Source organism: Gigantopelta aegis, chromosome 2 (genome assembly GCF_016097555.1).
Source record: "Gigantopelta aegis isolate Gae_Host chromosome 2, Gae_host_genome, whole genome shotgun sequence".
Lineage (NCBI taxonomy): Eukaryota > Metazoa > Mollusca > Gastropoda > Neomphalida > Peltospiridae > Gigantopelta > Gigantopelta aegis.
This window is the reverse complement of record NC_054700.1, coordinates 15,118,632-15,141,637: the sequence shown is the minus strand read 5'-3', so window position 1 is coordinate 15,141,637 and position 23,006 is coordinate 15,118,632. Positions and strand designations below refer to the sequence as shown.

General features: G+C 33.7%; 1 protein-coding gene across 24 annotated transcripts in view; it reads right to left on the bottom strand.

Moving 5' to 3' along the window:
• Positions 1-1,212: 1,212 nt before the first annotated feature.
• The window catches only part of LOC121381751 (tropomyosin), a 67,494-nt gene continuing 45,700 nt past the window's right edge, over positions 1,213-23,006 (bottom strand). For 6 of the 24 annotated variants that reach the window (XM_041511242.1, XM_041511235.1, XM_041511122.1 and 3 more), the window contains 6 exons: positions 21,184-21,254; positions 15,425-15,500; positions 10,254-10,316; positions 8,146-8,215; positions 4,304-4,385; positions 1,213-2,642 (listed from right to left, as the gene is read on the bottom strand). In XM_041511242.1, coding sequence (XP_041367176.1) covers position 2,642; positions 4,304-4,385; positions 8,146-8,215; positions 10,254-10,316; positions 15,425-15,500; positions 21,184-21,254 — 363 coding nt within the window. In that variant the 3' untranslated portion in view covers positions 1,213-2,641. Of the gene's footprint in view, positions 2,643-4,303; positions 4,386-6,892; positions 6,963-8,145; positions 8,216-10,253; positions 10,317-15,424; positions 15,501-15,567; positions 15,644-16,322; positions 16,399-21,038; positions 21,110-21,183; positions 21,255-23,006 lie in introns of all 24 variants that reach the window. The other 18 variants (XM_041511260.1, XM_041511251.1, XM_041511191.1 and 15 more) reach the window with 9 other exon arrangements.

Genomic DNA, 23,006 nt, shown 5'->3' with positions numbered 1-23,006 from the left:
AATCTACTACATGAATAGCTTTGGAAACCATTTACATTGTGTTATTTTAAAACAGGGTGGGATATAGCCCAGTGGTAAAGCGCTCGCTTGATGCGTGGTCGGTTTTGGATCGATCACTGCTGATGGGCCCCTTCTCATTCCAGGTAGTGCACCACGACTGGTATAACAAAGGCCATAGTATGTGCTATCCTGTCTGTGGGATGCTGCATATAAATGAAACCTCGATGGTAATAAAAACAATGTAGCGGGTTTCTTCTCTTAAGACTATATGTTAGAATTACCAAATGTTTGACATCCAATAGCCGATATCAATAAATTAATGTGCACTAGAGGGGTCAAACAAAAGAAACTTTATTTTGAAACGAAAATTAATGAGCCAAATCAAGTGAGATATGCCTTTAAACCAGATGTCACAAATGACAGACCCATCCAACAACCTAAATGTAGTATCATTTCTTACATATATTAAAAAAGAAAAAAATTTAAACGAAATTTAAAGATATTTTCATATTACTGATAAACCCAATTATGGCTTTTCTGCTTGCACAATCCATTTATAGGAAGGAATAAATTTGATAAAATGTTATTTTCAGTGGATGGTGTTGCTTTGGTATCAAGATAATTACCATGGAGCAGTTAACTGGGGTTATGGGCAGGACATAGCCCAGTAGTAAATGGCTCGGATGATGCATGGTTAGTCTAGAACCATTGGTGGGTCTATTGGGCTCTGGTATAACAAAGGCCATAGCATATACTATCTTGTCTGCGGGATGCTGCATATAACAGATCCCTTGCTCATACTTGATCAAATAGAGTAGCCCATTATGTGGTGGTAGCTGGTTTCCTCTCGTTGTGTACGTGGTCCTTAACCATATAACTAATCAAAATGTGTCGAGTGCACCTTTCTATAAAACATTCCTTCCTTCCTTCCATCCATCAGGGTTAAGTTAGCTAGCTATTTGTCACCAATGCTTGCTACTGTTTTTTACACTACACATTAAACAGAATGACCACTTCAGAAACCAATCAAAATGGTTTGTGAACATTTAGCGAAAAACAACTGGCCAAACATAGGATAGATGTCTTTAAATCACTCTCAAACACATGTGGAATATCTCAGAAACGTTCTTTCTCAACTTGTACGACTTTTAATCACACGGAAGGCAACAAGGCAAAAACGAAGTTTTTAAATAAAGACAACAAGAAATTGAATGGGAAATAAGATGATTTTATTGTTAAAAAACCATTGTGGCAGAACCCAGGATCTATATCGAAGCCATGGCCAAAGATTGTTTACAAAAGTAGATACAGTATTAATCATGTTATCACATTGTACACTACAAGCGAATATAAAAAAAAGTTTTTAAATATTCAGATCACTAGATATCTGTGATTACTGTTGCTAGATAAGACAGTTCTTTGATTTATGATGAGATTTTGCACTTTCTATACAGAGGAGAGAAAAACACATTGTAGATATCCGATCACAAGAAAATGCAGCAAGCACCTGACAACAATGGCTCATGTACGTGTCCTAATATCCACCTGGAAAACGAGCTTACAAGACGACGAAAAAAAAGAAGAAAAAAAGTATAAATTTTTTCAATATTAATTATCTGGGACGAAATAAATACATATACAAATTTTGTGATCTTTGATCGCATGCATGTTTTAAATCTACGCTACTGGTACACTATTTTACGACATGGCGGATTTTATTATTAATAATGTACAATTCAACAGCAAAGAGAACTGTTCCCTGATTTGCGTGATGAGATGGGTCGCTAGGGAAAACTTGTCGCTAGGGACAGCTGGTCACTAGAGACAGTTAGTCGCTAGGACCAAATGATCGCTGTGGACACTTGGGTCAAAAGGCCAACTGGCTGCTAGAAAACTTGGTCTCTAGGGACACTTTGTCACTAGGGACAACCGGTCGCTAGGGACACATGGAAGGTCGAAGCAAACACTGGTTTGAGTGTTTTCGAAGGATCAAGAGGATACCTCCATATGCCAACGATCGACCGCCCTGCCGCGTATACAATCCATTTCCGCTACTCCTAGCATTGACACAACACGCCAAAAATACGTGAAGACAAAATAACCTGTGTCCGTGGTGAACTCTTTGACTTGAAGAGTTACCTCCCTTCTGCTGGTTCAAAAATAACAAAAGAAAATTGCACCATTTGTTTTAAACACCGTCCTTCAGTTCATTTTGAAAAGTCATTGTGTCCTCCAGTACTTTTGGCTGCGCCGAAATTCCACATCTTTGTACAAAAACTGATAGGTGCAAGCAAGAAATATATTTATACATGTTCATATCTTGGTCTTCTTTTTTTTTTTTTATAGTTTTTTCATATATTTTTTTTTTATATATCATTTGTTTTAACGTTTATTTTGCTTCGTACACGCACTCAAAACAACAGGCAGAAGAGAGAGGCACCGCGAGATTAAGTTTACAACATGATTCTTTTCCAAAAAACCAATAACAATTTTTTTTTTTTGTGTAGCCTACAAAGTGTAAAGGCTGTATATGACTGTAGGGTAGAAAAGCTATTTCTGTTAATAACCAGCCAACTCGGCGAAGGTCTGATCAAGCTCGTCACTAATCGCCTTGTACTTCTCCTTCTCGGCCAAAAGCTCATCTGAAAGAAGGAAAAACACACCAGTCAGACACGGGAGCAATTTGAACTTTCACACAGCCATATTGGTCTGGGGATAATAAACTGGTATTAAAAATATTTAAAAATTATAATTTATAAGTGCCAACTTGTTCATCATCATGTACATATATACATTTTATTGTTGTATTACCATCGAGACAAAATCAGGAGTATGGAAAGGATTACATTTTTATAACATACTATGTTATACACGTATATTAACAATTAGCTCAGTAGTATTATGTATCCCAAATCAAAGACAAAAATTCCGTTATCTTAACATACATGTAGCAATTCAAGACACTTTGCAATAGTGTCATTTGAAGAGATGTTTCAACAGGGACATCTTAATATACTTGAGACATTTGGAAATAACAAATAAGACTGTTTGGAGATGACAGTAATAACTGTTTGGAGATGACAGTAATAAAAGACTGGAGATAACAGTAATAAGACTGTTTGGAGATGACAGTAATAAGACTGTTTGGAGATGACAGTAATAAGACTGTTTGGAGATGACAGTAATAAGACTGTTTGGAGATAACAGTAATAACTGTTTGGAGATGACAGTAATAAGACTGTTTGGAGATGACAGTAATAAGACTGTTTGGAGATGACAGTAATAACTGTTTGGAGATGACAGTAATAAGACTGTTTGGAGATAACAGTAATAAGACTGTTTGGAGATGATGCTCTTTAACAGGGTTATTTGGAGATCTTCTCTATAGAACAAGATGGTTACCTTGAGTATGTTAATATGAGGCTATTCTACAACAAACCCGTAACATTAAATTATACCTTTTTTTTTTTTTTACCAACTTGAAATAAAGTAAATTAGGTTGAAAAAAATATCCACTGTAAAGTAGATATATATTATTTCAATCACTATTTATAGTAAACATCTGCTGATAAAACCATATTAAAACTGTTATTAAGGCATGCATTAGTTATTGGACACTCTTGAATGTTTAGTTCCTAAAATTACTATTCAGGCATAAACACAAATTTCACACCATGCATTTATGTTGATCATCATAAATTCAGTATCTATCCAGATACTCCGCTGAAATAGAACTGCTTACGAATAGAGTACTTAGTTTACAGGCTGTTAAGTGGATAGTGAATATATTTGGGGGGAGAGAGTGCATGTATGCGTATATGTATATGAGAGAGAGACAGAGGTGGGAGAGGAGGGGCACAGAGACAAAGAGATAGAGACAGAAATGGATAAAGGGAGAGAGACTCAGTATATTTTTGTGCAAATTAGGCTGTTGTATAAAAATGTGTGGGTTTTTTTTTTTTTTTTTTTTTTAAATCAGAGATGTAATTAGCAATTTCCTGACACAAAACTGTATGCATGATATTTAATTATAGTCTGATCTACATTTGTTTTTAAATGGACAAAATTAAATTATCTCTTAATGAATATTAGTAAATAAAAAGTTAAATTTTTTGTTGCTGACAGACAAACTGGCAATGTTCAAGACTGAACCCATGACAAATATTTTGAATTTAAAATTTACATACAACCCACATCTTTGAAAATGTACTAGCCCCACCGAAATAAAACAAGTCTTGGGCCAGGAATGTTTGCTAATTTGCAGCCCTGCTGTGTTAAGAGTGTGTGTAGTTTGCGGTTATACCACAGATTCTGGAGATCTGACAGCGTCTGCTCCATGTCGAGTTGTAGTGACCGATTTCTCTCCCTTTGTTCCTGCAGCTCCTCTGTAAACACCACACAACATGCAGGTCAAAGTTCAACACATGCAATTAAAACATCAATCAACACACCAAAACTTCAGCCAAATAAACAAGGTGATACCCGGAAAGAAAAAAATACTTAAATTTTTTTTTTTTTTAAATGCAGTTTAAAAAGTGCACCAAGAAATAATATAAATTTTTCAGACTTTTTATATTCACTTCATTTTATATTCGTGTTTATATCAACTTAAGGTTCAAACATGCTGTCCTGGGCATACGTCAGTGATCTCAACTGTCCGTCTAGGATAGTGGGTTATTCGTTAGTTATTAGTGGTTATTTAGAGCGAAGATGCTGTAGAGGCCTTACACCTCCCCACTGTTTGTTTGTTTGTTTTGGTTAACGACACCACTAGAGCACATTGATTTATTAATCATTGGCTATTGGATGTCAAACATTTGGTAATTTTGACATATAGTCTTAGAGAGGAAATCAGCTACATTTTTCAAAAAAATTTCCATTAGTAGAAGGGGATATTTTATAGGAACTATCCCACGGCCTTTGCTATACCAGTCGTGGTGCACTGGCTGGAACGAGAATTAGCCCAATGGGCCCACTGACAGGGATCGATCCCAGACCGACCACACATCAAGCAAACACTTTACCACTGGGCTACGTCCCTCTCCCAACTATTAAAACTCATTCTAAATGGAAGCTGGTACCGAGAAGTGAACCCAGTATCTACCAGCCTAGAGGTCAATGGCTCAGTAAACCATGAAGGCTGAATAGTCATCTGACATTTTTAATATTTTATATTCATTAGCAAACACGTTTTTTTTTTCTTCAACTTTAACATTTTTAGTTGGCATATTAATCACAAGTTAAAAACAGTCTTCTTTTAATATTTAGTGTCTTCTTTTGCTGTCGAATATACTATTCAATCAATCAGTCTGTTTTATGATAAGTTTAATATTTCCGTCTATAGTACAATTACCAATTTTCCCTTTCTTATTTGGCTGAAGTTTCTTGTCAACAAGTTTTTATTTCTCAGCTGACAACTACAAATGCTTTCCACACTATAAATTAAATTTAGTAAACAGTAAACAACATAAGCTGTAATGAATTCTGATCACGCACAATCTTGAAAATAACATAAAACTGCAAACTTGATGCAAAATGGATTCACAAACTTGTTAAAATACATTCAAAAAGGATGTCAAATCTAGTTGGCAGTAAGGAGTATTTTTCTTCACTATGACTTGAAAAATTTATATTTTAACCACCCCACCCCCCAAATTTTTTTTATTTAAAAAACAAAATTGCTTTAGTATTTCAAAAACAATAACAGGCTATACTAAGTAACTGGTTCACGAGTTTGTAATCAGTATGAAGACTGGAAAATTCCAGTGACCACAATTCATTAATGGCCAACAGTCTTCCAAACATAAAACCAGTCAATAATTTGATTAGCAGAAATGGATTGGTGAGACACCCCGACACTTACATGTCTGTGTGAATCTTGCACGAAAGTTTCACGTGTAATGTAAATTTACACTTGACCACTTTTAAATCTTCCCGTAAGTTGTTTACAAAAGCAACCTTTACACTATAAAGCCAGCTTTGGTGGAAAATATTCATTAGAACGATCATAAACGTTGATGATAAATTTGGAATACTGTCCCAACTAAAGATAATGTAAAACTACAAGAAGACATAAGTCATAAAAGAGATGTCAAGGGCGTCCTCAAAGGAGACGGAAAATTATCTTTATTACTTTTAGTCTTCAACTCAAATAATCTCTAACTTTGGCTGTTGTTCATTGTCATAGCAACAAGATAAGTTGTCCGTTTTCTCTGATAAAGACAGAAGTGGAAAGGGTTGTAATAATTTCTCCAGTTTTACTGGTATCTTAAACAAAGATATTAACATTGGAGTGGGGCGGGGGCCGAAAGGAACTGCAAGAAAACTTCTCTAAAACACATTTTAAAAACTTGATTTTCTCTTTCTATCAGAGCAAGAACTAGAATAATTTTCAGGAGGGGTGTGAAGGCACCAAGATCCAAAATTGCAGAAAAGTAGATTTTTCATCTCTGCTTAGACCTGTCAAAATGCATAGTAATCAAAGTAATTTATCTATATGGCATCCTCCAACCATGTATTATTTAAAATAATAAAATAAATACAAAAATATATAAATTGTAGAAAAAGTAGACCATGATAAACTTCATTTGGGATTATTTGAGAGAGAGAAAGAAAGAAATGTTTTATTTAATGACACACTCAACACATTTTATTTACGGTTATATGAAAAGTATTTAATTAATATGGGCAAATTTGATAGGATTATTTGAAAGTAAAAAAACAGAAGAAAAAAACTTATTTTTATGTCAAAAAACCAGAGAGAAATTATTTTCTATCCAAAAAAAAAAAAACCCCAGAGAAAATGTTTTAGTTTTTGTCAAAATTAAATAAAAGCCATTTTGGCCATGATCGCCTGGAATGGAAGATGGATAACAACAACAAAAAGACCTACCATGAAGCTTATCATTCTCAAGCTGCAGGAGACTGATTTCCCTCTCTGCGTTCTCTAGCCTTATCTCCTTCTGTTAAAGTCACAGTAAGACATGCATCAATTCAAAAAAAAAAAAGAAAAAAAAAAAAAAGGAAAAAAAAAAGAAAAAAAAACCCCAGATAGGACAAAACCAAAGAGACACAATTGTGCAACATGCCGGTACGTGCCACTCCGCTACCCAGAGTCCTCCAGATCACGTGCTCTCAAGTGCGTTAGAAGTGTCGTGCTCAACCAGAAACAGAAACCCAGTTTATATCACCATTAACAATCATGCTTGATGATGATGATTATGATGATCAGGGGCTTAATTTCTATTTATGGCATAAAAAGCCATTGTTCATGCAATGTTCAAAGAAATATAGGTCACTGTGACCTACATATGCAGTGAAATTTTTTTCTCAACAGAAAAAAGCAACTATTGAAGTTTGCTAATAGAACAGACTGATTTTTTAAAAAGTACTTCAAGGAAAAATGGTCAGTGTTTAAGTTTGAGATTGTTTAGTACTATATTTGGCCCTTGAAATAATGTAGGCCACTATGGCCTAAACCATGAAGTCTAGAATTTTTTTTTTTTTTTTATTACTATATGATCAGTATTTGGCAATGTCTGATGGCATCTTCAATCAACTGAAAACAGCAGAATAGAGCAACTGCTGATGCCCGCATGCATTAACCACTGGATATGAGCATACATCTTCAATCATGCTCAGTTTAGGATTGGTTCTCCAATCTATATAATGATTTGTCAATCAATGTGTCAAACAGCAGTCCGCACAAAGGCAATCATGGCTGACGACAAAAAACCCATCTGTGTACCATTTGCACTCATGTGAAAGGTGAGTAAGAGTACAACAACAGACTTTCAGAACTTGTCTGTTAATGGCATCAAACCATGATATATTTTGGTGATGTCATCACGTTTGAGTCGAGTACAATGTTCAATATGGACATGCATATTAAAATGGATCAGATGGGATGTTAGAATGACGTTTCTTAATCTGGAATGTAATAACCGAACAATGCAACACTGCTTTCATAACAAAAAACAAAAAAATTAAAAATAAAAAAATAAAAAAATCTAAAATGAAGGGTTGGGCAGCATACACTTGTTTTAGTAGGGCACTGAACAGTCTATGTGACGCACAGATCTGCGAAAAAAAGACAACTAGCAGATTAGTGATGGACGGAGACAAACGGAACCATGGTAACCATACCTTCCAGTCTGTCCACCTCTTTTTGCAACTTAGATACGGTTCTTTCCGCCTCAGTCGAACGGTTCTCAGCCTATGGGAAAAACGTAGCAGTTCGCTTAGAAATACACCAACACCAGAGGGAACCCTCACACATCATACAGAAAGCTAAAGTTTGTTCCCCTTGCGCACGCACCAACAATGGCAGACGCAGACACACAAAAGCCACTAATGAGCAACAATACTAAGACACGAATGATGAACTGAAAACGGTGGTGTAAGCTTAACAGTTGTGTTCAAGGTTACAGCACAAGTGTGAACAGTTGTGATTCGAAATGAGTGTCTTGGTAAAACACACAAATAATTAATAGTTATAACATCTTTTTGTATCAATACAAATATACCATAAACATAACATGCCAATTGTTCTGTACATAAATTGCTGTAATGTCTGCATAAACTGTTAAATTCAGATATTAATGAATCTTCTACTAAAAGTGTATTATTGGTTGAGAAATCTGTTGTATGTGTAAGTAAATAGATGTACTTGATACACAGATAAGCTTGACAAGTCTTCACAATTTCAATATTTACAAATTTTACAGCAGACAATTGCGATTATTTCATGCACAGCAAGCATGCTTAAATACAGATTTAAGTGTATCAGGATAATTCATCACTGTATTGTGTGGGTCATGTCTGCCATTGTTGGCTCATTAACATAAACAAATGTGGAATACCCAGGCAAACAAAGGTTCAACCATTTCCCTTTACTTGGCAAGATGGAAAAAAAAAAAAAAATCATGTATGGCAATACATCATTTAAATATTACATTTTTATATTTAGCACATAAATGTACATGCTATAAATAACAAAATGCACAAATATTTACTTTTCTAATATAATAATCAGTTTGTGCATTTACATAATTAATAAGAAATATTTTATTAATGAACCATTAACATTTAAACTGTATATTAAAACCGTGTAGTGTTTGTGCATTTACATAATTAATAAGAAATATTTTATTAACGAACCATTAACATTTAAACTGTATATTAAAACCGTGTAGTGTTTGTGCATTTACATAATTAATAAGAAATATTTTATTAACGAACCATTAACATTTAAACTGTATATTAAAAACCGTGTAGTGTTTGTGCATTTACATAATTAATAAGAAATATTTTATTAACGAACCATTAACATTTAAACTGTATATTAAAACCGTGTAGTGTTTGTGCATTTACATAATTAATAAGAAATATTTTATTAACGAACCATTAACATTTAAACTGTATATTAAAACCGTGTAGTGTTTGTGCATTTACATAATTAATAAGAAATATTTTATTAACGAACCATTAACATTTAAACTGTATATTAAAACCGTGTAGTGTTTGTGCATTTACATAATTAATAAGAAATATTTTATTAACGAATCATTAACATTTAAACTGTATATTAAAACCGTGTAGTGTTTGTGCATTTACATAATTAATAAGAAATATTTTATTAACGAATCATTAACATTTAAACTGTATATTAAAACCGTGTAGTGTTTGTGCATTTACATAATTAATAAGAAATATTTTATTAACGAACCATTAACATTTAAACTGTATATTAAAACCGTGTAGTGTTTGTGCATTTACATAATTAATAAGAAATATTTTATTAACGAATCATTAACATTTAAACTGTATATTAAAACCTTGTAGTGTTTGTGCATTTACATAATTAATAAGAAATATTTTATTAACGAATCATTAACATTTAAACTGTATATTAAAACCGTGTAGTGTTAAGCAGATTAAGACTAATATGTTAACCAAAAAAAAGAGTTAATTTAATATTGAAATTGAAACAAAGTTAAACAGAGAATTTAAAGATTGAAAGTACATGTTATAAACGAACATAGTAAAATTAAATTTTTTGAAATTAAAATTAGAACATTTACATGTGAAATTTATAAACTCAAATGCATAATACCAATAAGAATGGTCATTTAATATTTAGAAATTAAATTCAATTTAACCACCAAATTTCATTAATTTTCCAGCGGAACAGAAATTTTACTTTTTATAAATATTGAAATAAGAGTAACTCTTTTACGTAGGACCATTCTTACATCTTTAAGTCTTTGTGTCAAGTCCCTGATGGTCTCTTCGTAGCTATCCTCCCTCTGAGAAGCCTGAAAAACAGAGATGTCAAAGAGAATAATACAGGTTATTAGGCTCAAAACACTCGCCCCAACACATGGTTTTGGAAACCAACCCTCAAATGCAGAAGAATTTTGAAATCTTCTTAGGAATTTACATTAAAGAAACCTATAAAAATCTCTACCTTACCAATCAAGAACAAACATTTTTTTTAAATGTTTTTTTGCAAACATGTATGTTAAAATATTTTGGTCTTGAAAGCAGGAGTCGGAAGTGGTTCTGCTTTAAAAGAATGATGTACCATACTGCAGAAAGAAGACTTCGTAATCTTAGACCTTGTTCTACAAATCATATAATAGGACAGCATTGCAACAATAGCACCTTGTGCCTGGACGTATCTTAAGACAAGCCTGTGAGATTCCTGTACCTGGGAACAGTGAAACAAGGGCGGAATCCTGCGTCTTGGAACAACAATGTGCTTAGATACAGTAGGACAATGAAAGAACACTTCCTTCTTAGGCACAACGTCACATTTTACTCAAAATATTAAAAATATGATTTTTTATTTATTTATTAATTGCAGGAGTTAAGGTTAAGACTTTAGGAATGTTTTCCCTATAAGTTTTAAGATCTTTTCTGTAAAAGCAAACTTAAAGGACATGAAAAAGCCGGGCACTGAAACCTGTGATAGATAGAGCGGTCGATAATAGCTGGGAGAACGTTTGTATCTATAACCCTTCTATCGTGTCCTTATCCACCAGTTCAAACCATCACATATTACAAGAATGTTTACATTTAAGCCAATTACAAGAACAGATTTTTCTCATTGCCAGAATGTGTCGTTAAATAAAACATTTCCTTCATTGCTAAAACTCCCATACAATAAGCAAGAGGTCACCAGATTGATTACACTTAGTGATTTTAGGGTTGCTGTCCACTGCAACATGGTGTGTGCTGCTTTGTCCATGGGGCAAGCTTATGACATTAGTGAAGGATAGGAATACTTATACACATTGGCACATATCTAAAACTAACATGGTGCTTAACATGTGGTTATTTTGACACTTGGTCTAACAGGGACATATAAGACCATATAGGACACTTCTACCAAAAAAGTTAGTTTTCTTTAACAACACCACTAGAGCACATTGAATTATTAATCACTGGCTACTGGATGTCAAACATTTGGAAATTCTGACATATAGTCTTAGAGAGGAAACCCACTACATTTTTCCAATAGTAACAAAGGATCTTTTATATGCACCATCCCAGGATAGCACATACCATGGCCTTTGAGATACCAGTCATGATGCCCTTGTTGGAACAATTTATATAAACTGTTTTTTAATGCACTTTCCCAAAGGCAGGATGGAACATACCATGGCCTTTGATGTAGTTACTGGACCCATGTTGATGCATGTAACCACAGTCTACTGAGGGTAACAGATTCAAAGACTGATAACACCTCAAGTGATTGCTCTACCATTGAACTATACTACTCCCTTCCCCCCTCCCTCTCCCTAAAACAGTTTAGTGTGTACAAGACAATACAGCCACAACTACCAGACAACTCTTCTGTATTAGCAGCAAGAGTTCTTTTATATGTAATTGTGGGATCCCCCCCATCATCAATGAATGCTAGATGGGGGGGGGGGGGGGGGGGGAGAGAGGGAGGAGAGAGAGGAGAGAGAATGAATCTGTAATATCTATATGTGGCCATCTCTTCCATTACTGGTGATTGCTGTACCACTGACCTACTTCTGCTTGTAATATACCAGCTAACTACATAAAACCTAATTTGGCTTAAAACTTAGAGAAATTGTTCCTTCCAAAACTAACATTAAGTATCTTTTCTCAGCAGAATTCATACAGAATACAATGCTTTTGTGCATTTTAAGAATTATGAAAATATTTAACTCTTTTATTACCCTGAATTTATTGAAACGACAGACACTTAACACATCCCAAGAAAAGAGTTCAAGCGGAAAGAAGAAGTATTAGTCGTCACGCTTACACGGACATGCAGATTAGAATGTTTTCACACAATTCACCTTCACTAATGGGGGTCGCAGATATGGGACGGGGGGGTGGTTCATTTACACCCAGCTTGTAGTAAAATCGATAATACCCCGACAGCAAACGCGACTTCAAAAACAGAGAGTTGTACATGCATTTGACAAGATTTTATTTTTCCTTCTTCAAAGGACATAGCACAAAGAGGTGTTAGTTGCTAGGAGACAGCAATCCTGATGTATATTTGTGATATTTGTTAATGTCGATACTACTACAATAACATGCAGTTTTATGTCAGTGACTAATATTGTACTTAGAAAGTTATCAGTCCTGTTGCATAGTTCTACTTGTAACACTACTGATTGATGTAGTTACTTTGTAAATCAGAGCCACACCTAGGCTTAAACAAAGTTTGTTTTGTTAAACACCACCAGAGCACATTGATTTACTAATCATCGGCTATTGGATGTCAAACATTTGGTAATTTTGATAGTCTTAGAGATGTAACCCGCTATATTTTTCCATTAGTAGCAAGGGATCTTTTATATGCATCATCTAACAGACAGGATAGCACATACCATGGTCTTTGATATACCAGTCATGGTGCATTGGCTGGAACGAAAAATAGCCCAATGGGGTTCGATCCAAAACTGACTGTGCATCAAGCAAGTGCTTTACCACTGGGCTACGTCCTGCCCACAGGCTTAAACAGGTAGTTAACAAATAAGTAGGAAACAATTATAAAGGGCGAACTTGTAAATACATGTACTTAAATACTTTAAATATAATACTTTAAATATAACTAGGTGTGGCTCTGTAAAGCTTAATTTTTCAAATATTCTGCTACCCTCAGTAAACCATATACACGACCAGTAGTATGAACATAACATTGCAAGCTAGTTAATCTGAACTACATGTAGATAGTAGAATCTACTGGTGAGAAAAAGAAATTCTATCTTGTATTCCGAACCAAGCTGTAAGCATGATGAATCTGTGGCATCATCTGTGCTTGAATTTTCAATATGATTTTATCAGTTAACCTGTTGGTGTCCAACCATCAGTTAACACAGATGTAGATGTCCATAATGAGTTAATCCACACGTGTCCAAGGCAAGTTAGTTAACTAAGATGTAGGTGTCCATACTAAATTAATCCACATGTCCAAGACAGTCAACAATAGATGTCCAAAACCAGTAATCCATAGGTATCAAACAATAGTTAACCCACAGGTGCCCAAGACCTAATAACCAAAGATATCAAGAGGTTTGAAATGAGCATCAAGAAGGGAAATTACTACAAGTCAGTATCTCATAAAAAACGCTGAAGAAAACTGAAGTATAGTTTAGGATGTTTTGATACAGAGAAATGACGATGTTCTTTGAAGACACTGTAGAACAAGAGTCCCATGGTAAATTGTTCCCTATTCCTCATCCTAATTGCCAATGACCTCAAAAATCAATCAATGAAATACACTGTGATTTCCATTTGCTTATTAAAAGAGTATTTCTAAATTGTGAGCCACAAATGTAAGCTGGTATTTTGAAAGGATTTCTGCACAACTGATGCATGGACGACAGCTAGTGTTTACTTCTTTATTATCTAAAAACAAGTTAATGTAAGACTTGCTCAACCTGTTATGCGAACAAAATTAAAGATGGTTGAAAGATCTGAGAATAGTTCCAGTTGTGGAACAATGAAATGAAGCAATAGTGCATCTGAACATCCTCAAACCATCCACGTAGAAAGATAAAAAAGAGGAAACAGCAATACCAAATAACAAATCAACCAAGACTTGGTCTTCAAGTGATACGGGTGTAGAGTGATACGGTAGTGAAAGGTCAACGTAGTCAAAATGAATTCACTGAAAGCTGTCAAGTACCACTGCAGTTCCTAACAAACCATCTGCAAAATGGCTGTAAACCATCTAGGGACCTACTTACTTCAGCCACACATCACCCTGTTTTCAAAGATAGTGACCCTTTGCTTCCTGTAGTGCTTCATAAGATATCCAAGATGTATTTGTCAACATCAATTTAACATCCCTCAAAGAAGAGAAAGTTGGATAGCAGACTGACTGAATCAAGCCAACAATAAGTAAGTCTGGAACATCCTCAACATACATGTACCTTCTGATGCCCAAAAGAAAACAGAGAAATGAGTTGCTTAAAGAATTGGCATCATCTACAGAGACTGGAGATGACATCTTTAGTATTTCTCCAAGATAAAGGATGGACAAGATGAACCATAAAACATTACATCCAGATGGACAAAAGCTCATAGATGACAAATAACAGATTGTTACTATAAAGTTGGAATTCCATGGGTTTTTTTTTTTTTTGCCTTCAAATACATCCAGATAGACAGACCGAAGCCCATAGATGATAACAGATAACAGATTGTCATTATTAAGTTGGAATTCCATGGGTGTTTTTGTTTTCCTATCTTCAAAAGGAACACTTCAACACATCCAGAGAAATACAGATGTCAACTAATGAGAAGACAAGGAACTTGAATCAGAAAGATATCAGGATTGAACTTGTCTCGGCTGTTCATCTTTCTTGTAATCTGAATAAGTAAATGGTCCAAGTTGATGCTGGATAGACAAATGGATACAGGCTGCAGTATCATGACATAACTCAGATGAATGACCATAGTCAAGTCGAGTTTTAAAATAAAAATCAACTTTAGACAAATTTCAGAGCATATCCTTTTCACTGTCAGGTACCTCCAAAGCTGACCAAGTTGTATCACAGACCAACAGAAATATTAACAGATGCCATTAAAACTGGGCATTAATTTGTTCTAGCATTAGCTAGAACGGTAGCAGCAGCACTGCATCAAGAAAGCTAGGAAACGATAACAGACAAAACCAAGAGTAAAACAACAAAGATTATGACAACAGAAGAACAGTATTATTAAATCACCAAAATCGGGACGCTCCTTCTTTCAAAGAAAAATGGAATCACAAGAAGATGGGAATGTTGGGGGTAGAAGGATGTTGCTACGGCTGAAAGGAGCGGGGATGGGGGATTCAATGGACTGATTGCGGTTAGCCACTGACTATGTACACTCTGGTATCATGCGGTTGCCCGGCAACAGGGCGACACCATGCTAGCAGGATGGATACCTCTTGTTCACTGATTTCCAGTGATTTCATATTGTTGCCAACAACCTTCAGCTCCTCCTCCAGTTCAAGGATTTTCCTGAAATAGCAGACGTCAACATTTAAAAAAAAACGGTCAACCGTAACCAACCCTAGCTCGTTCTTACCTGATCAATTTGGATGACAATGGTTTTGAGATTGTTACCCACTATGTGCAGCTCTTCGTCAAGGTCAAAAATTTTGCTGGAACGGGATAAAAAAGGGGAAATTACTGTGTTTGTTAGCTAGAGCAGTGTGTAAGTGTTGAACGCACGACTCCAAAAAATTTTTAAAAAAAAAAATTTAAAAAAGATATGGACGGACGAACATGGGGACAGATGTACAGGGCGCAGACCAGCGACATGCGACCAGAGTCTCACACAGCGGGCAACACTCAAACCAGCCTGTCCAACCAACCAACAAAACGGCGAGCTAGGGTGGAATACAGTCGTAATGTGTTAACACAACCCCACTGCTGTCCCTATACGCTGATTACACAACCAAAAACCTTGTCGGCAGGCAATATGATGGCAGGATCGGCGAGGAAATCAAATATCCGGGATTCGTTTCCGCTTCTCGAAAAGTCATTCCTTTCATCTCGTTTACCTGATCTTTATATCTCAAGAAAATAGATGAAAAAAAAAATGGGAATAATTTTCGTATTAGTTATGAAAATTTAAAAATGAAATATTTATGAAGCCAAAAAAAAAAAAAAAAAAAATACAATTGAAAAGAAAGCATGTTTTTTTTCCCCGAATATGCTTCAGACACAAATAAAAAATGGTGACATCAGCAGTATAGGGACTGGCGCAGGGGAGGTAAACAATGCAGTAAACATGATGACGACCAGCATCACCGGCAAGGCAGAATGCATGTAGCTTACCTTCACTTCGTTCACTTCTAGTGACTTTAGACTACTGGTTAGAGAACAACACTCATCTTCATAATGCTTGTACTTCCTGCAAAACGGCAAACGGCAAACACACACATAACACAACATGCGGGTTGACTAGTAGTTAGAATCATTCCTCTATCAGGTTAGCCACACCCATTCTCTTCCTGTCAATTTTAATTCCCTTGCAAGATTGAACCATTTTCAAAATTTAACGAACTGAAAAAAATTATTTGTTTTGTTTTTGTTTTTTTAAATTCAGAATGACTTTAGTTATTCACTTAAAAAATGTAATTCCTTATTAAATTCAATGAAAAAAAAATTATACAGAGGCAATCATTTAAAATTGTATACAAATAATATTTAAAATTTAAATGATGCAGGGATTTATCGAGGATATTTTCCCAGGGTCCCATGTCTGATAGGATTGAGATAATTATCACGAGTAAATCATACGTGGGATATTTTTTCAGGCCAGTGAATGATACAGTACACCACTGTTAAATTAATTTATTAAATGGACATAATTAAATATATCTATAATCTTGGGAATGTTTTGCATAGAAATTGGGATTTTTCAGTGCCATTTTCTTTTGGTAAAGGCCAAGAACACCTGGAAGAATCCCTGTGATGCAAGCTCTGTTGTTATTTTCCCAAAGAAATGGTCTATTTTTAAAGATATTCTAACAATGTGAATCACACCTTACTTTTACACAGTTGTTCTTGTTTACAAAAAGAAGAGAACAAGTGGGCTTTTAAATCATGGGAATGTCAAACTGCATTCAGTTAGAATTAGCTAATTAAAACTAATTAAATACTTTAACTAAATCTTTCAATAGTAAACTTTAGCACTAAATTTCAAAGAATAAATGTACATACATTTTTTTCCAAAGTATGATTTAAAAATAACTTTACATCAAATTAGGAATCAAGTTTATACAAATATAATCTTCTGTTATATATATTATTTAGTTACTCAAATACAATAATTTTTAAAATTGCATCAAAATTTGATTTTAAATGTATGTAGTAAATTAAAAATATGTTTCAATAAATTTTAAAATAACAAATATAAATTAGCAAACATGTTTTCAGAACTTTTGTCAATGAAACAATCAGAAATATTTAATTAACAATTACTGAAAATAAGATATCTAATCTATTTCACTTGTTTCATAAATGTATAATTGAAAGATTAAAAATAAATTAGTATAAATTTGTTATGATAAGAATGACCAAATATAGATAATAGTGCTCACACAACAATTTATAATTAAAACAAATTTGTTTGCCACAAATATATGTACAAATTAAGAGTTAAATTACAAATCAAAATTAAAATTAGAAATTCAAACTGACTGCAAATATTTTTTTTGCAATGATTCATCTAAAACAAACCAAATATTTATAAAGTCACATCAAAAAGATACCTAAAAAGAACTTTGTTTTTTTTAAATTACTTTTATAGTAGAAAAATTGAATATTTACTGTTCATATATTTGGTCATGATTTATTACTTTGGTATTTTAAAAAACTTAAAAGCAATGCTGAATTAGTAAAATACACCATGAACAATATCACATCAAATAATCTAAGCTACACATTATCAAACATAACTACTGACAGAAACCAGCAAGCCTTATACAACAAACATTCACCATGCAATTTGTACAAAATAAAGCTCTATAATGATTAACAAAAATTCTATAATATATCCAGAATCATAGGAAGATGTGGGCCTAGGGTTTTTCTCGTTCCAACCAGTGCACCACAACTAGTCAAAAGCCATGGTATGTGTTTTCTTGTCTGTGAGAAAGAGCACATAAAAGATCCCTTGCTGCATTAAGAAAAGTGTAGCGGGTTTCTTCTGATAACTACAAGTCAGAATTACTAAATGTTTGACATCCAATAGCTGATGATTAATAAATCAATGTGCTCTAGTGGTGTCGTTAAACAAGACAAACTTTAACTTTGATATACATTCATTATCAATACAGTTAGAAATTAATTGCAAGGAGAATATATTTCACGGTTTATATTTCTATTGGAGTATTGTGATTTCCATCCATATACTGTGATTTTTCTTCGAGTCTTTATTTCCATTTTAGTAATACAGTTGAGGTTGGCTCGAGGAAAATTTCACACGCTATTATTCAAGGAAGTCTCGACAAATCAGAATAAAAAATAGAAAGCTGGATTCACTACTCAGTTTTCTCTATTCAGCCGATCGGAATGCACAGAGCTTTATTTTGCCACAATCTGTTTAGACAAACAGGAAGTTATTCGAAGATAAATAAAATGGATCAACTATATATAGATTCATATTAATAAAACTAGTCCACAAAGCAATATTCCAAAACTGTTAAACTACTAGCTGGTTATGCACACGTACAATATTAATAATTAATATATAGTTTATTGTTGCATGCACACGCTATTAAAGCTTCGATTATTGCAATACATGTTAAGTTGATTAAGGCAACATGAGGTTGACGGGGTATGGGAAGGCATGGTTAATGTTATTATGGAATCCACTGTTAGCAATGGGTGTGCGAATGCTGCTGGCCACTACAAAAACACACACATGAAGCTGGTCTCTACACACAAGACAAGCATGTACTGACAATGTTCTAGGTAGCACACGAGGTGACTATACAAGTATTGTACATACAGTATACATCCATGTTGAATTTGACAGGTATGAAGTTCCATCTTTAAAAAAATATTTTATTTTTCCTAGAATCTGACATTTTAGTGAGTCAGTTGCTTGGTATTATTCGACAATGTCCAACCCAATGTTACGGTACTGATAGTAATAAACTGTTTCTGATACTTTATTAACGTGCCTATATCCAATTAAGGTGCAGGCATGTCCATCCCAAGACCAATCTCTGGAATAGCCAGTGACTGAGTATGGGACAGAGGAAGTGATAACCGATATCATTATATCTTCAATTTAGGTTATTAAAGGCACGCTCTTCCATATTACTAGATATTGAAATTGCAACTCTAAATATGCATCTTGGATAGCTCCAGTCAGGTTTGGCCCGTATGATCATATTTCCTATTAGTTTCGAAAACTTTCATAATATCGACAAACAGGACAAGAAGTATTAAAATCTTCTTCTTTTTTTCTATGTTTGCTTTCAAATCTAGCAGAAAATACCCCCCCCCCCCCCTCCACACACACACAACCCCACAGCAGTGTGATCCAGTGTTACTACCACTTCCATAATGAACCAATTATACCGATTCCAAACTGCATAAACTGCTCAAAACGATATGATAGGCCATAAAGAGGAATGTGTTTCCGCACATTTATCCACTAGGATCTATGTAAAAACATGTCCAGTCACATGTAATATAGCCATCACATTCATCAGATTGCAAAAAAGTCTCTAGATATTACTTGTTAGTTTGGATTTTTATTATTTTACATTGAGGAAACGAGCTGAAAAAAATAATATATAGAAGGGTACACTGGTTGCAGCTTGGTTATGGGAAATATTTTTTTAAAGACAGTCTTCAATACTTAACCATTTTTGGTTCTACATATACATGTACTACCTAGAAAACTGAAAGCATAAAATGCAAATCTGCAATGACCCTAACAGTGATTATTGATACACATTATTTAGCCGTAAACATGTCACATGCAGTCCATAGATTTATCCATCAAATCAAGCGCCATGCAATTTAAACTTTATTCTAGTCCATTTCACTGTGATACATGGCATACACGAAGTAATGTATTTAAAATTACATTTTGAATGTATTAAATTAATCATTCCAATGCTTAAAAGCATGCAGTTAGTAAAATATACAGCTAGGTCCAAACATACATATGTATTTTTTATGAAATACTGAAAGGATATGATTTTAAAAGACATTCTTAAGAGAATAGAAATAGTTTTTCTCCAAAGTCTGCATCAACATGTTGTAAGCCAATAGCAGCCCATCCAATAAGTTATTTCATTATATTCATAAGTAATTATTTCATAATATCAAGTAAGAAAAATAGTACATACCGGTATATTAGACACAAAAAAGTGCAAATTTTTTGCTACCATTTAAAAAAAAAAAAAATCTAAATTTTCTTTCAAATTTAAATCTACAATTTTTTGTATTAGAGTAAAGTGTAAAAAATAATTATTTTGAAAATCGCAAAAAATGCAAGAAACATTTTCCCCCAATAAAAGTACTTTAAAAGACATTGTATTATTGTAATCGTAACTCTTAAAATACCAGCCATGGACCAGATTAACCACTAAAACAAATTCTGTTCAATGAAATTTCAATAAAACTTGTTTGCGAAATGTCGCATCCTCCTCTTAATAATTCAAATGTTAATCCATTTTAACTCAAAATTATTTTACTACAAAATTTAACAGAATTACATAGAATTTTTTTTTTTTTTTCTTCAGAAAACATCTGCACTACGACCAATTCAACTTAATTTTTCAATTACTATAACTAAATAATTTTCAACTTTGACTTGAAATGTTATAAACATGACATATTAAAAAAAAAATTAATGAAACTTATTAGATGGGCTGCCATATATACACTGCTGAACCGAATCATGGCTGAAAAATCTGTGCGACAAAAACAAAAAAAGTGAAAAGAAACCAGCGAAAAGTAACAAGCTGAGTGCCGCTGCGACTACTGTCACTGCCAGTATTATCTCCGACGTGATGTCGGACTCACTTAAGCAGATCTTCAGCCCTTTCCTCCTGGCGTTCTAGCTCTGCCTCCGTTACTGTAAGCTTTCGAGCTACCTGAGAAATACAAGACATTCACCCAGTCAAAAGTAGGACACCCTGTAACTATGGCTACCAGTCAAAATACTTACGCTTCTGCGGCCTCCAGGCGAGCTTCAGCACGCTCTAAGTCCACTTCTGTGATCGCTAGTTTACGGGCGGCCTGCATTAGAGATTCGTATTAAAAGTTTCATTAACAAAAACCTGATGATCTAGATTGCAGAAATAAAAAAAAAATAAAAAAAATTCAAACATATCTAAACATAATAAGATGTAATATACATGTATGAAGACATTTAGAAAAACAATCGTTTCACTGTTGTATGAAGATGTATTTAATTTAATCAATAGTTAACCAAGTGATTTCATTGCAATTGTTATATTTTTGTACAAATAATAAAAAATGTAACATTTTTTTAATAATATACTGAACAAAAGAAACGTGATAATTTTTTTTTTCTGTTCTTTTTTTTACCTCACAATAAAAAATTAATTCAGTAAATAAACTCAAAATGAGCCTAAAATTTTCACAAAACATTAACAATTTTAATGGGCACAAAAATTAATGAAATTTAAACTGAATAGTTATAAAGAACATAAAGAACATTAAATTAACATTTGTGTTTCTTTTATTGTTCAGTATTTAAAGAATTATGAAAATGAAGGCATTCATGATATGATATCCATGTAAATGAAATATTGTTAAGAAAACCAAAACCAAAAATAATGCTTTCTACATATTATATACAAAATGCAATAATAAGGAAGGATATTAGTTTTTGTTTTTAACTGATATCAAAACAAAACAAAAATTAAAAAAAAAAAAAAAAAGAAAATAAGGATAAATCTACATAAACCTAGCAAAAAAAAATCATTTTTATTTTTTCTCATGCTTTTGAATGTAACAAATTTCAGTATTTTCGTAATACCACAATGATTACAATGAATACAGAGTGAAATGATAGATTACTCAAGTGCCATCCAGGACCTACGGACCACGCCCATACTTACGAAACTGAAGATGGTATGTTTGTATAGGAAGCGACACTTAACAAATCAAATGTTATCCCTTTATGTACAACGACATGAAGTGGTGATTCTGTATCAAGCCAGATCATGATCAGGCTTAGATTTTATATATTTAATTCTGACTGTCAAATGTTGTGCATAGAACAAGTGTAAAAAGTTCGGCTTAGTGATGAATTAATAGGTCAGAGTGACCTAATTACTGTTCACAACATACCAAATTCCCAATGTACATTTTCACAGCATTTTTTTATCTTTCACAGAATATTATAGATGATATTAAGATAAATAATATATATATATATATATATATATATATATTGGAGGGACAATACATATGCACCATTTAATGTGAATAATATATTTATATTGTATATATAATTTAAACCTTTAAAAATACTTGTACTAAAACACCATACAAATATTAAACCCGCATATCTTTACATCAACAGTTACACTAATTCTATATTTAACTTATTAATTTGCCCATGTCTTATCAGTATCAAATGTAGTACACCAGGTACTATTTAACTTGATCTCCGGGAAACGAGAACAAAAAGAACAAAGTGATGAAGCAAGAGCCTGATGTTGGTTCCAGTAAGCCGGCTATGACAAAGCTACGCTGAGACTTAAACAAAGAAGGGCATGACTTGCGGAAAGTCGTTAGGTGTTCCAGTAAGTAGACACACCTGACCTTTACCTGTGACTGGGCGATCATCAAACACAACTTAACCCACTTTCCCGTCCTCAAACGCAAACATCAACTCATTTAGAAAGCTGGCAATTCGCATTGCTGGTATTCTCAAAATAGCTGGAAATTTGTATACCGATGGAACTAATGCTTTAGAACATCACAGATTAAATGAACGAAAATAACAACACGAAGGTG